The following is a 14,661-nucleotide window of genomic DNA, read 5'->3' on the forward strand; positions in this document are numbered from 1 at the left end:
TATATATATATGTATATATTATGATTATTATTATTATAGCAATTATATATATAATAGTATATATAATATTACAGATATAGATAATGATTATATATTATAGCAATGATTATTACTATAATATATTATTATATTATATATATATTATATAATAACATATATAATGGTTATATATTATTATAGCAATTATATATATTATATATATATAATATTACAGATAGATAATGTTTATATATTATAGCAATGATTATTACTATAATATATTATTATATATGTTACTAGCCGTACCCTGCCATGCGCTACTGTGGCCCAGTCTGTGTATATGTGTTTTGTGTTGAAAGGGTCTTTGAGCGAAATTTGCAAATACTAAGTAAGGGGCTTTGAATCAAATTAACAGCAAAAGAGAGATATACCCTTTCTCTGTAGAAAAAGAGCAGCACGGAAGAAACAAGATGTGACATATAGAGGTACTTTTCTTATACAGGATGCTTGTGGTTAACTTCAAAGGTTGTTTTTTTGAAGCGCAGAGTCTGCATGTACAAGAAGGTACTTTCCATCAAAAGGTCAAGAGAGGGGGCTGGAAAGAGGGTGCTTTCCATGACAAAAAAATGTTCTTGTTTACTTGAGGTTATATATTTGGTGGTCAAAAGCCAAGGGGGCACGGCAGTCACTTGAAGAGTAGCATCTGTGCATGCTACCTGGCTGTCTGTCTTCTTCATGAAGAAACTAAAATAAACCTTGTTTTTTGATCTTTTTTGGGACTGTCTCCTTCCTTTCATGCTCCCGCGACGTGGACCTAAAAAGACCCAATTTAGGGTCCCTAACATAGTGTGTATATTTGTGCATATGTGTGCTTACATATATATGTGTGGTTTTGTGCATGCATTGTAATATAATTTTTTTGGGGTTTTTAAGTCTCTTCTGCTGTGTTTTCCAGTGTTTTTATGAGTGATGGTCACTCGTTAGCCCGATAGTTTTATTGTGTCCAAATTTGGTGTCAATTCGCCCAGTGGTTTTTGAGTTATGCTAGTCCCAAAAACGAACATTATACAGATTGCTATTGTTCAGAAAACCATCTGTTTCTGTTTTATTGACTATTCCAAAGCCTTTGACAATGTGGATCATAATAAATGGTGGGAAGTCCTTGGTGGTATTGCTAGGGACCCCCAATTCAGGGTCCCTGCATTGGGCCCGCTCGCAGGAGGCAGAAAGACAAACATCCAGTCTCAGGAGAAGGACAATAGCAAGGTTTATTTTCATCATGATCATGATGAGACGGGCCAGCCATACCAAACACACAGGTCTTGGTACTTTCAAGAGGCTACCGCACCCAGTGTCTCTTCAGACTAACATTATATAGACAAGACTCTTTGGCACTGCAACAAAAGTTATCCAATTACAAACTACCACCTAGGATTAATTCTTTATTTAGCACATTGACCAACTGACTTCTTGTAAATCACATGATTTCTTGACAATAGAAAGTACAAGACCCAAATAGTTCTTTCCCCCCATGTGTGGCAATAAACACGTTGTCAGCTTTTTAACCTTCTGCCTGAACTGTCCTGTGAAAGTTGTTGATTGCACATGTTTTTTAGGTGCTAACCACAAATGTTCCAGATAAGACAAACCCTTAGTGGAAGCTAATTTTTAAATACACATGGGGTATGTTTTTAACTTTGATTTCTCTAGTTTCATGATGATTGCCCTATTAGTATTTATGGGGATACCAAGCCACCTTGCCTGTCTCCTGAGGAATCTGTATCACGACCAAGTAGCAACAGTAAGAACTGACCATGGAAAAACAGACTGGTTCAAGATTGGGAAAGGCATACGGCAGGGCTGTCTACTCTCACCCAACCTTTCAGCTTGTATGCAAGCACATCATGTGAAGTGCAGGGCTTGATGAATGCAAGACCGGAGTCAAAATAGCTGGAAGAAACATTCACAACCTTAAATATGCAGATGATACCACTTTGATGCCTGAAAGCGAGGAGGAGCTGAGGAGCCTTCCAACCAAGGGGAAAGGAGAAAGGGCAAAATCTGGGTTGCAATGAAACTCAGATTCTGGCAACCAGACTGATTGACAACTGGCAAATAGAGGGAGAAAATGTGGAGGCAGCAACAGACTTTGTATTTCTAGGCATGAAGATGACTGCAGATGCAGACTGCAGCCAGGAAATCAGAAGATGTTTCCTTCTCAGGAGGAGAGCAATGATCAATCTCGATCAAAGAGTGAAGAGTAGACACATCATACTAGCAACGAAGGTCCGCATAATTAAAGCAATGGTATTCCCTGTAGTAACCTATGGATTCGGGAGATGGACCATAAGGAAGGCTGAGCAAAGGAAGAGAGATGCTTTTGGACTGTGGTGTTGGAGGAAAATTCTGAGAGTGCCTTGGACCGCGAGAAGATCTATACTTCAGGAAATAAAGAGTGACTGCTCATTGGAGGGAAGGATAGTAGAGGCCAAGACGAAGTACTTTGGCCACATCATGAGGAGACAAGAAAGCTTGGAGAAGACAGTGATGCTGGGGAAAATGGAAGGAAAAAGGAAGAGGGGTCAACCAAGGGCAAGATGGATGGATGGCATCCTTGAAATGATTGGCTTGACCTTGAAGGAGCTGGGGGTGGTGACGGTCGACAGGGAGCTCTGGCCTGGGCTGATCCAGGAGGTCACAAAGAGTCGGAAGCGACTGAACAAATAAACAACAACAAATTATTGCTAATATTATTTTACTGACACAAAAACACAGTATGTCAAAGCAAACGAGATATATATGCTGAATTTCGTATTATTATTATTATTATTAGTCTCCAAGACCTGCATCCCTCTCCAAAGAGGCATCCTCAATGCAAGGAACTATCATGATGATGATGATGATGATGATGATGAGTCCCCAAGACCTGTATCCCAAACCATGTAGACGTACCCTATAAGTAACTCAGAATACACATTGACATCAGGCCATCTCTTTGTAAAAACCACCTTCGGTCCCTCCAACTTGTCCTTTCCGTTTAAGTCCATTGAAATAAAGCTGCAACTGGCGACGTTTCCATCCTTTATTGCCGTCTTCTGGCCTCATAAGGCTTTGTATTTCCGCTTCACCCGAGCAAAAGGGCCCAGCTCCTCCTGGAAGACAAAGTCCCAAAGGACCCGGACCCACGAGTTGTGGAAGGGGAGGTTCTCGTAATATTCGGGGGCGATTTTCTTCACCTGGAAAAGGGAGACAAGACGTAGGAAAATTAGGGTTTCTGGCAGATATTCACTATAGCAATAACAACAACAACAACAATAAAGGAGGGCCTGATTCTGGCAGCCCAAGAACAAGCCATTCGAACCAATGCCATCAAAGCCAGGATTGAAAAGTCAACAACAGATTCCAAATGTAGGCTCTGCAAGGAAGTAGATAAAACAATAGATCCCATCCTCAGCTGTTGCAAGAAGATCATGGACAGACTACAAGCAGAGGCACAACACCGTTGCTCAGATGATTAACTGGAACTTGTGCCACAAACACCATCTGCCTGCGACAAAAAACTAGTGGGATCACCAAGCCGGAAAAAGTTACAGATAATGAACACGCCAAACTCCTCTGGGACATCTGGATTCAGACAGACAGAGTTTTGGAGCATAATACTCCTGACCTCACAATCGTGTTAAAAAACAAAGTATGGATCGTCGATGTCGCAATCTCAGGTGACAGCAGGATTGAAGAGAAACAACTGGAAAAGCTGACATGATATGAGGATTTAAAGATCGAACTGCAAAGACTCTGGCACAAACCAGTCAAGGGGGTCCCAGTGGTGATGGGCACACTGGGTGCAGTGCCTAAAGACCTTGGCCTGCACTTAAACACAATTGGTACTGACAAGGTTACCATCTGCCAGCTGCAAAAGGCCACCCTACTGGGATCTGCACACATTATTTTCTGATACATCACATAGTCCTAGACACTTGGGAAGTGTCCAACGTGTGACCCAATAAAGGACTCTTGTCCGCTGGAGCTAGGTGTGAATGTTTCAACTGACCACCTTGATTAGCATAAAATGGCCTGACAGTGCCTGGACAAGAGTCCTTTGTCCCACCCTGGTCATTCCACAGATATATAAACCCCTTTTCCTAGTTCCAACAGACCTCACTACCTCTGAGGATGCTTGCCATAGATGCAGGCGAAACGTCAGGAGAGAATGCCTCTAGAACATGGCCATATAGCCCGAAAAAAACCTACAATGACCCTTGCAAGGAATAAATTGTGTTTTTGCAAGAAGGACATTTTGCAGCATATTTTGCGATTGTTTTGCAAGGGATATCTCATAGAGTTTCAAGCAGTTCATAGTTCCAACAGACCTCACTACCTCTGAGGATGCTTGCCATAGATGCAGGCGAAACGTCAGGAGAGAATGCCTCTAGAACATGGCCATATGGCCCGAAAAAACCTACAACAACCCTTGCAAGGAATATATTGTGTTTTTGCAAGAAGGACATTTTGCAGCATATTTTGCTATCGTTTTGCAAACAATATCTCATAGAATCTCAACCAATTCAGCGTAGTTTCTGGCTCGAAGACAACGTTTCTGCAGAAGAACAACTCCTTTCAAAGTAAGGACCGCACAATTAAACAGGAAATAGCACTTTCGAATGAGTAACTAATGTTTCACATTATGTCACATAGTGTAATAGGTCTGGGTAATTAATGGGGCCTTACTGACCTGCGGCAACCTGCTCCCGGGAATGCTGGGGAAGTCGTGGTGCTCCATGTGGTAGCCCACGTTGAAGGTGATCCAGTTCAGCGGCCCGTAGTAGGAGGCGGTGTCGTAGCCCTGGGCATACATGTAGTGCTCGGCGATGAAGTGCCCCGAGAGGGGATGCAGCCCCATGGCCAGGATGGAGCCGGCCACCATGTAGACCACGGCCTTGGCCCCGCAGAGCCAGTAGACCAAGAGGTCATAGGCCAGCTGGACACCAATGTTGAGGACCTCCATGGTGGAGAAGGGCTTGGGGTTGACACAGAGCGGCCGCAGGACATAGAAGGCCGGCTGCAGCACCAGCCACAGCAGCTTGCGGCCGGGCGAGTGGAAGAAGCGCCCTTCGAAGGAGGTGGGCACATCCACGTCCAGCCCGTCCCCGGCTAGGAAGCGGTGGTGGTCGACGTGATACTTCTTGAAGGATGTGGCGTAAGGCACGCCTATGGGCAGGTTGGCGAACATGCCGAAGAAGCGGTTCCAGCGGGTCGTGCGGTGGCCGAACGCCACGTTGTGGGAGATGTCGTGGATGGCCAAGGTCATGGAGTGGTTGACGCATCCTCCGAATGCATACGCGCAGAAGAAGACCCACTTCCATGGCAGGTCCTTCACCAGGTAGGAGGCCACCATCTGGGACAGCACCATCAGGGTCACCACCCACTTCAGGCGTGGATCAGGGCCCATCAGCTTCTTGATCTCAGGGTATTTGGCTAAGGAGGAAGCCAAGAGAGGTCGGTTAGTGGAGAACATGAGGTTCACTGTTGATATGCAATGTGTTTGAATAGAGCCTGGACTCTATCACATTACCCTGCTATTGCGATTTTATCCCAGTGGAGCACGTAAGATTGACGGTTAATGTGCAATGTGTTTGAATAGAGTCTGGACCCTATCACATTACACTGCTATTGCACATTATCTCAATGGAGTACATGATGGTTGGTGTGAAATGTTTTTGAGCAGAGTCTGGACCCAATCACATTACACTCTTATTGCGCTATTATCCCGTTGGAGCACATGAGATTGCCGGTTGATGTGCAATGTATTTGAATAGAGTCTGGAACCTAACATATTACATTACTATTGTACAATTATCTCAATGGAGCACATGAGGTTGGTGGTTGGTGTGCAATGTATTTGAATAGAGTCTGGACCCTCTCACATTACTGTGCTATTGCGATATTATCTCAATGGAGCAAATACGGTTGACGGTTGATGTGCAATGTATTTGAATAGAGTCTGGAACCTATCATATTACACTGCTATTGCACAATTATCCCAATGGAGCACATGAGGTTGGTGGTTGGTGTGCAATGTATTTGAACAGCGTCTGGACTCGATCATAGTGCACTGCTATTGCGTTATTATACCAGTGGAGCACATGAGGTTGATGGTTGATGTGTAATGTATTTGAACAGAGTCTGGACCCCATCACATTACAGTCTTATTGCGCTATTATCCCATTGGAGCACATGAGGTTGACGGTTGATGTGCAATGTATTTGAATAGAGTCTGGAACCTATCATATTACACTGCTATTGTACAATTATCTCAATGGAGCACAGGAGGTTGGTGGTTGGTGTGCAATGTGTTTGAACAGAGTCTGGACCCAATCACATTACCTTGCTATTGCGCTATTATCCCGTTGGAGCACATGAGGTTGACGGTTGATGTGTAATGTATTTGAACAGAGTCTGGAACCTATCATATTACACTGCTATTGTACAATTATCTCAATGGAGAACAGGAGGTTGGTGGCTGGTGTGCAATGTATTTGAACGGAGTCTGGACCCAATCACATTACACTGTTATTGCGCTATTATCCCGTTGGAGCACATGAGGTTGACGGTTGATGTGCAATATATTTGAATATAGAGTCTGTAACCTATCATATTACACTGCTATTGTACAATTATCCCAATGGAGCACATGAGGTTGATGGTTAATGTGCAATGTATTTGTATAGAGTCTGGACCCTATCACATTACACTGCTGGCTGTTGTATTGGATCACAGGTCGGACACTTCCCAAGCGTTTAGGACCATGTGATGTATAGGTGAATAATGTGTGCAGATCCCAGTAGGGTGGCCTTTTGCAGCTGACAGATGGTAATTTGGTCAGTGCTGATTGTTTTTAAGTCCAGGCCAAGGTCTTTAGCCACTGCACCCAGTGTATTATTATTATTATTTTATTTTATTTTATTTTTTACTGACACAAAACCACAGTATGTCACAGCAAATGAGATAGATATGCTGGATTTTGTATGGTTAATATGCAATGTATTGTGATGTATAGGTAAATAATGCATGCAGATCCCAGTAAGGTGGCCTTTTGCAGCTGACGGATGGTAATTTTGTCTGTGCTGATTGGTTTTAAGTGCAGGCCAAGGTCTTTAGGCACTGCACCCAGTGTATTATTATTATTATTATTATTATTATTATTTTACTGACACAAAACCATGGTATGTCACAGCAAATGAGATATATATGCTGGATTTTGTATCACATAATAATAATAATAATAATAATAATAATAATAATAATTGTGATTTTGTGATACGAAATCCAGCATATAGATCTCGTTTGCTGTGACATACTGTGCTTTTGTGTCAGTAACATAATAATAATAGTTGTTGTTATTATTATTATTATATTATTATAATATATTATAATATAATATAATATTATTAATAATAATAATTGTGATTTTGTGATACGAAATCCAGCATATAGATCTCGTTTGCTGTGACATACTGTGCTTTTGTGTCAGTAACATAATAATAATAGTTGTTGTTATTATTATTATTATTATATTATTATAATATATTATAATATAATATAATATTATTAATAATAATAATTGTGATTTTGTGATACGAAATCCAGCATATAGATCTCGTTTGCTGTGACATACTGTGCTTTTGTGTCAGTAACATAATAATAATAGTTGTTGTTATTATTATTATTATATTATTATAATATATTATAATATAATATAATATTATTAATAATAATAATTGTGATTTTGTGATACGAAATCCAGCATATAGATCTCGTTTGCTGTGACATACTGTGCTTTTGTGTCAGTAACATAATAATAATAGTTGTTGTTATTATTATTATTATTATATTATTATAATATATTATAATATAATATAATATTATTAATAATAATAATTGTGATTTTGTGATACGAAATCCAGCATATAGATCTCGTTTGCTGTGACATACTGTGCTTTTGTGTCAGTAACATAATAATAATAGTTGTTGTTATTATTATTATTATATTATTATAATATATTATAATATAATATAATATTATTAATAATAATAATTGTGATTTTGTGATACGAAATCCAGCATATAGATCTCATTTGCTGTAACATACTGTGCTTTTGTGTCAGTAACATAATAATAATAATAATAATAATAATAATAATAATAATAGTTGTTATTATTATTATTATTATTATTATTATTATTATTATTATGGATTGGATTTGCTTGCATACTTACCTGGCAGAGGCGACAGATAATGCTAAGGACTCCTAGGACTCCTTAGCATTGAGCCTTGACATTTAAAGTGACGTCAAACTGCATTCATTCCCCTGTGTAGACAACACGGATGAGCGAAAGTGAAGCAACCAGGAAGCAGAGGCCCATTCTGTGCAGCTTTTCCTCCTCCCAAGGCAGAAATGCAAAGTTGCTGGGCAGCATCCCTGCCTTCAGGCCATTCTGCAAAATTGCAGATTCCCCAGCCTTTTTCGGACCTTTCCTTTGCATGAGCATGGGTTCACCCCACCATGCCTGAGCCTTGGAGACATAAGGAAAAATGCCAATGCCAATGTTCTTGTTTAGGATATCTCTGTTAGGAAATAGTCCTCACCGATATGGAAAGTAGCTCTCGCTGCCAAACCGCGATGTTCCCAATCACAAAGCAATTAAGTCATTAGGCTTGGAAGACATCAAATGCTGACATGCGGCACGCACCGCTTTCGGGAACGGCCCAGGATAATAAATAGATATACACACCCTCCAGCGCCCAAAACTATCTTCCAGGAATGGAACCGGAAAGACGGGAACAATGAGCAATGGGCTCAAATGGCAGGAAAAGAGACACGAACATTCATGTATTTATTTATTTATTTATTTGCGACATTTATATGCCGCCCTTCTCACCCCGAAGGGGACTCAGAGCGGCTTACAAGTAATATGTAAATACAATATATTAAATTATTAGCATAGTACAATATCAGCATTGAGTTGCCATGCAGCTGTAAAGTCAACCAGGGAGAGTATCTGCATAGAAGGAGCCTGGCTGTTGTTGCCTGGGGGCACCCTCTTCTAGGCCGGTGTTAACTGGACCCTGATTGTTTGCGGTCCAGAGTTCCCCTCTTTCTGAGAGGTGTACACGGTTTACTGTGAGCAAGCTTGATTAGCATTGAGTAGCCTTGCAGCTGCAAAGTCAACCTGTGAGGGTATCTGCATAGAAGGAGCCTGGCTGTTGTTGCCTGGGGGCACCCTCTTCTAGGGAGGTGTTAACTGGACCCTGATTGTTTGCGGTCCTGAGTTCCCCTCTTTCTGAGAGGTGTACACTGTTTACTATGAGCAAGCTTGATTAGCATTGAGTAGCCTTGCAGCTGCAAAGTCAACCTGTGAGGGTATCTGCATAGAAGGAGCCTGGCTGTTGTTGCCTGGGGGCACCCTCTTCTAGGGAGGTGTTAACTGGACCCTGATTGTTTGCAGTCCAGAGTTCCCCTCTTTCTGAGAGGTGTACACTGTTTACTGTGAGCAAGCTTGATTAGCATTGAGTAGCCTTGCAGCTGCAAAGTCAACCTGTGAGGGTATCTGCATAGAAGGAGCCTGGCTGTTGTTGCCTGGGGGCACCCTCTTCTAGGGAGGTGTTAACTGGACCCTGATTGTTTGCAGTCCAGAGTTCCCCTCTTTCTGAGAGGTGTACACTGTTTACTGTGAGCAAGCTTGATTAGCATTGAGTAGCCTTGCAGCTGCAAAGTCAACCCGTGAGGGTATCTGCATAGAGAATCCTGGGAGTCCTTAGCATTACCTGTTTCCCCTGCCAGGTAAGTATGCAAGCAAATCCAATCAATAATAATAGTAATAATAATAACAACAACTATTATTATTTTACTGACACAAAAGCACAGTATGTTACAGCAAACGAGATCAATATGCTGGATTTCGTATCACAAAATCACTTTATTATTATATTATTATAATATAATAATGATAATAATAATAACAACAACAACAATTATTATTATTATTATTTTACTGACACAAAAGCACAGTATGTTACAGCAAATGAGATCTATATGCTGGATTTCGTATCACAAAATCACTATTATTATTATTATTATTAGTACAACAACAACATTATTATTATTTTACTGACACAAAAGCGCAGTATGTCACAGCAAACGAGATCTATATGGTGGATTTCGTATCACAAAATCACTATTATTATTATTATTATTATTATTATATAATATATTATAATATAATAATAATAATAATAATAATAACAACTATTATTATTATTTTACTGACACAAAAACACAGTATGTTACAGCAAACGTGATCTATATGCTGGATTTCATATTATTATTATTATTATTATTATTTTGTGATATGAAATCCAGCACATAGATCTCATTTGCTGTAACATACTGTGCTTTTGTGTCAGTAAAATAATAATAATAATAATAATAATAATAATAATAATAATAATAATGCCACCACTGGGTGCAGTGGCTAAAGACCTTGGCCTGCACTTAAAAACAATCAGCGCTGACAAAATTACCAGCTGCCAGCTGCAAAAGGCCACCCTACTGGGATCTGCATGCATTATTCACCTATGCATCACATCGTCCTAGACACTTGGGAAGTGTTCGACGTGTGATCCAATACAACAGCCAGCAGAGTGACCTTGTTTGCTGTGTACTAATCTTGTTGTGTTTCAAATAACAACAACAACAACAACAACAACACTTGTATATGGGGTGCAGTGCCTAAAGACCTTGGCCTGGACTTAAAAACAATCAGCGCTGACAAAGTTACCATCTGTTAGCTGCTCTTGTTGTGTTTAAAATAACAACAACAACAATACTGGTATACTGGGTGCGGTGCCTAAAGACCTTGGTCTGGACTTAAAAACAATCAGCGCTGACAAAGTTACCATCTGTTAGCTGCTCTTGTTGTGTTTCAAATAACAACAACAACAACAACAATACTGGTATACTGGGTGCAGTGGCTAAAGACCTTGGCCTGGACTTAAAAACAATCAGCGCTGACAAAGTTACCATCTGTTAGCTGCTCTTGTTGTGTTTCAAATAACAACAACAACAACAATACTGGTATACTGGGTGCGGTGCCTAAAGACCTTGGCCTGGACTTAAAAACAATCAGCGCTGACAAAGTTACCATCTGTTAGCTGCTCTTGTTGTGTTTCAAACAACAACAACAACAACAACAATACTGGTATACTGGGTGGAGTGCCTAAAGACCTAGGCCTGGACTTAAAAACAATCAGCGCTGACAAAGTTACCATCTGTTAGCTGTTCTTGTTGTGTTTCAAACAACAACAACAACAATACTGGTATACTGGGTGGAGTGCCTAAAGACCTTGGCCTGGACTTAAAAACAAAATTACCATCTGCCAGCTGCAGAAAGCCGTCTTACTGGGATCTGCACGCATTATTCGCTGATACATCACACAGTCCTAGACACTTGGGAAGTGTTCGACGTGTGATCCAATACAACAGCCAGCAGAGTGTCTGCTGTGGACTCATCTTGTTGTGTTTCAAATGATGATGATGATGATGATCCAGCCACAACAAGAAGAAGTCTGGAGTACATTGATCTGCACGATATGGGTCTGCATTGACCATATAATGCAGTTTGAACTGCATTATATGGCAGTATACATACAGCCACAGTAATAATAAGTCTGAACTACATTGAACTGCATTGTATGGGTCTACACTGACCATATAATGCAGTTCAAACTGCACTATATGGCAGTATTGAGTCTCCTTTGGGAGACGTAAAGAGGGGTATAATAATAATAATAATAATAATAATAATAATAATAATCTATATAAATAAAAATGTAATGTTCGCTTGTGGGATTAACAGAACTCAAAAACCACTGGACGAATTGACACCACATTTGGACACAAGACACCCAAAACCCCAATGTATGTCCTTCACTCAAAAAATTGATTTTGTCATTTGGGAGTTGTAGTTGCTGGGATTTATAGTTCACTTATAATCAAAGAGCATTCTGAACTCCACCAGCGATGGATTTGAACCAAACTTGGCTCCCATGACCAATGGAAAACACTGGAAGGGTTTGGTGGGCACTGACCTTGAGCTTGGGAGTTGTAGTTCACCTACATCTAGAGAGCACTGTGGACTCAAACAATGGTGGATGATCTGGACCAAACTTGGCATGAATACTCCATATGCCCAAATGTGAACAATGCTGGAGTTTGGGGAAAACAGACCTTGAGATTTGGGTAGTTGCTGGGATGTATAGTTCACCTACAATCAAAGAGCATTCTGAACTCCATGAATGACAGAATTGAACCAAAGTTAGCACACAGAACTCCCATGACCAACAGAAAATACTGGAAGGGTTTGATGGGCATTGACCTTGAGCTTGGGATTTGTAGTTCACCTACATCTAGAGAGTACTGTGGACTCAAACAATGGTGGATCTGGACCAAACTTGGCACGAATACTCAATTTGCTCAAATGTGAACAGTGGTGGAGTTTGGGGGAAATAGAATCTTGACATTTGGGAGTTGTAGTTGCTGGGATTTATAGTTCACTTATAATCAAAGAGCATTCTGAACTCCACCAGCGATGGATTTGAACCAAACTTGGCTCCCATGACCAATGGAAAACACTGGAAGGGTTTGGTGGGCATTGACCTTGAGCTTGGGAGTTGTAGTTCACCTACATCTAGAGAGCACTGTGGACTCAAACAATGGTGGATCTGGACCAAACTTGGCATGGATACTCAGTATGCCCAAATGTGAACACAGGTGGAGTCTGGGGAAAATAGAATCTTGACATTTGGGAGTTGTAGTTGCTGGGATTTATAGTTCACTTATAATCAAAGAGCATTCTGAACTCCACCAACAATAGAATTGGACCTAACTTCCCACATAGAAACCCCATGTGGGCCACAGCAACGCGTGGCAGGGGACGGCTAGTAATAATAATAATATAGATCCAGCCACAGCATCAACAAGTCTGAACTACATTGATCTGCACTGTATGGGTCTGCATTTATTATATAATGTAGTTCAAACTGCAGGTTTGTGTTTTTTGTTTTGGTCATGTCAGGAGCGACTTGAGAAACTGCAAGTCGCGTCTAGTGTAAGAGAATTAGCCGTCTGCAAGGATGTTTCCCAGGGGACGCCCGGATGATTTCTGATGTTTTATCATCCTTGTGGGAGGCTTCTCTCATGTCCCCACACGAGGAGCTGGAGCTGACAGAGGGAGCTCACCCATGCTATAGGCCAGTATAGATACAGCCACAGTAATAACAAGTCTGAACTACATTGTATGGGTCTGCACTGAACATATAATGCAGTTCAAGCTGCATTATATGGCACTCTAGATCCAGTTTGTGTGTCACTTTCGACTTACGGCAACCCAACTGCAGGGTCATCCAGAACATTGAGCGATGGCATATGAAAGTGTTGTCAAACTGCATTAATTCAATAGTGTAGATGGAACCAGGGAGCCCTTAAGAGAAGGGAAGCGGTTGCAGCACTCACCCAGGATCTCCTTCCTTCGCTGAGTGTGGGGCTGGTCGGTGTAGACCCACTCGAAGTCATCTCTGCTCCCTGCACTCCCCATTAGTAGGAACCCTAGTCCGTGCTCTTCTCTGCCTCTCCTCTGCTGTGGACCTCTTGTCACTCGTCTCTTTTGGAGAGCTGCGCCTTCATGCCGTCCCCAAAGGCACCACCGGCTCAACCAGTTTGTCTTCCTTGCAGCTGGGGACCAAATTGCCAGTGGGGCGTGCAAAGGATAGCCGCCGGGTAGCATTGCTGGGAACCATGTACCTGCCTTGAGTCACAGGTAGCAGGACTCAAGAACTCGTGGGCATTGCACTGTGTTGTTGTTGCATTGGGCATTGCACTAGGTCACACAATTTTTGTGATCTGCTGCCTTTCAAAGCCATCTTCTATGTGCTGAGTCAGGTTCAGCACTTGCGATGTGCAGCTTTTGCCTTTCCTGAAGCCAGCTTGCTGTGGGATCAGACAGGGGTCTATTTTTTTCCATAATTCTATGCAAAATAAGTCTCTCCAGAACTTTGTAGAGGTGGCACAACAGGGAGATTGGTCTGTAGCTTTTTGGGTCGTTACGGTCTTTGCCTGGCTTCAAGATGGCGATGACTCTTGCTTTCCTCCAGATTTTGGGGATCTGACAGGATGCAGTGCAGTTGTTCATCAGCTCCAGCAGCCAGCGCCTTGCTTTTGGGCCAAAGTTCTTGATTTGTTCCATCCACAGATCATCCAAACCAGCTGCTTCCATTTACGATAAATATAAAATACACAATTTTTGTTCCTGGGCTGTTTATTTTATTCATTGTGTCATCAGCAACCAAAAACAAAGAAACAAACAAACAGACAAAACACAAAGTTTGCAAGCTTGGTAGCTGATTAAATGTCCTTTGACCAGTATCTGACCACTTGGAGTACCTCTGCTGTTGCCGCAAGGAGGTCCTCCCTTGTGCATGTGGCAGGGCTCAGGGTGCATTGCAGCAGGTGGTCAGTGGTTTGCTCTTCTCCACACTCGCATGTCGTGGACTCCACTTTGTGGCCCCATTTCTGAAGGTTGGCTCTGCATCTCGTGGTGCCAGAGCGCAGTCTGTTCACCGCCTTC

The 14,661-nt window shown here is 41.6% G+C and overlaps 1 protein-coding gene across 1 annotated transcript; it reads right to left on the minus strand.

Annotated features, from left to right (window-relative positions):
* Positions 1–2,763: 2,763 nt before the first annotated feature.
* LOC137095379 (sphingolipid delta(4)-desaturase/C4-monooxygenase DES2-like) lies at positions 2,764–13,632 on the minus strand. The gene is made up of 3 exons (XM_067461980.1): positions 13,551–13,632; positions 4,712–5,454; positions 2,764–3,215 (listed from the first exon to the last, which is right to left on the minus strand). The coding sequence occupies exons 1-3, from the start codon at positions 13,630–13,632 to the stop codon at positions 3,081–3,083; spliced, it is 960 nt and encodes a 319-aa protein (XP_067318081.1). The 3' UTR covers positions 2,764–3,080.
* Positions 13,633–14,661: the final 1,029 nt, after the last annotated feature.

This window comes from Anolis sagrei, chromosome Y, assembly GCF_037176765.1.
Source record: "Anolis sagrei isolate rAnoSag1 chromosome Y, rAnoSag1.mat, whole genome shotgun sequence".
Taxonomy (NCBI): Eukaryota; Metazoa; Chordata; class Lepidosauria; order Squamata; family Dactyloidae; genus Anolis; species Anolis sagrei.

Bases quoted from the DNA above. Each gene is read 5' to 3' on its own strand.
- LOC137095379 (XM_067461980.1), bottom strand. From the start codon at position 13,632: ATGGGGAGTGCAGGGAGCAGAGATGACTTCGAGTGGGTCTACACCGAC. The intron at 5,455-13,550 runs GTGAGTGCTGCA...CTTCCTCCTTAG, and splicing joins GCGAAGGAAGGAGATCCTGG to CCAAATACCCTGAGATCAAG. The intron at 3,216-4,711 runs GTCAGTAAGGCC...TCCCTTTTCCAG, and splicing joins CCGGGAGCAGGTTGCCGCAG to GTGAAGAAAATCGCCCCCGA.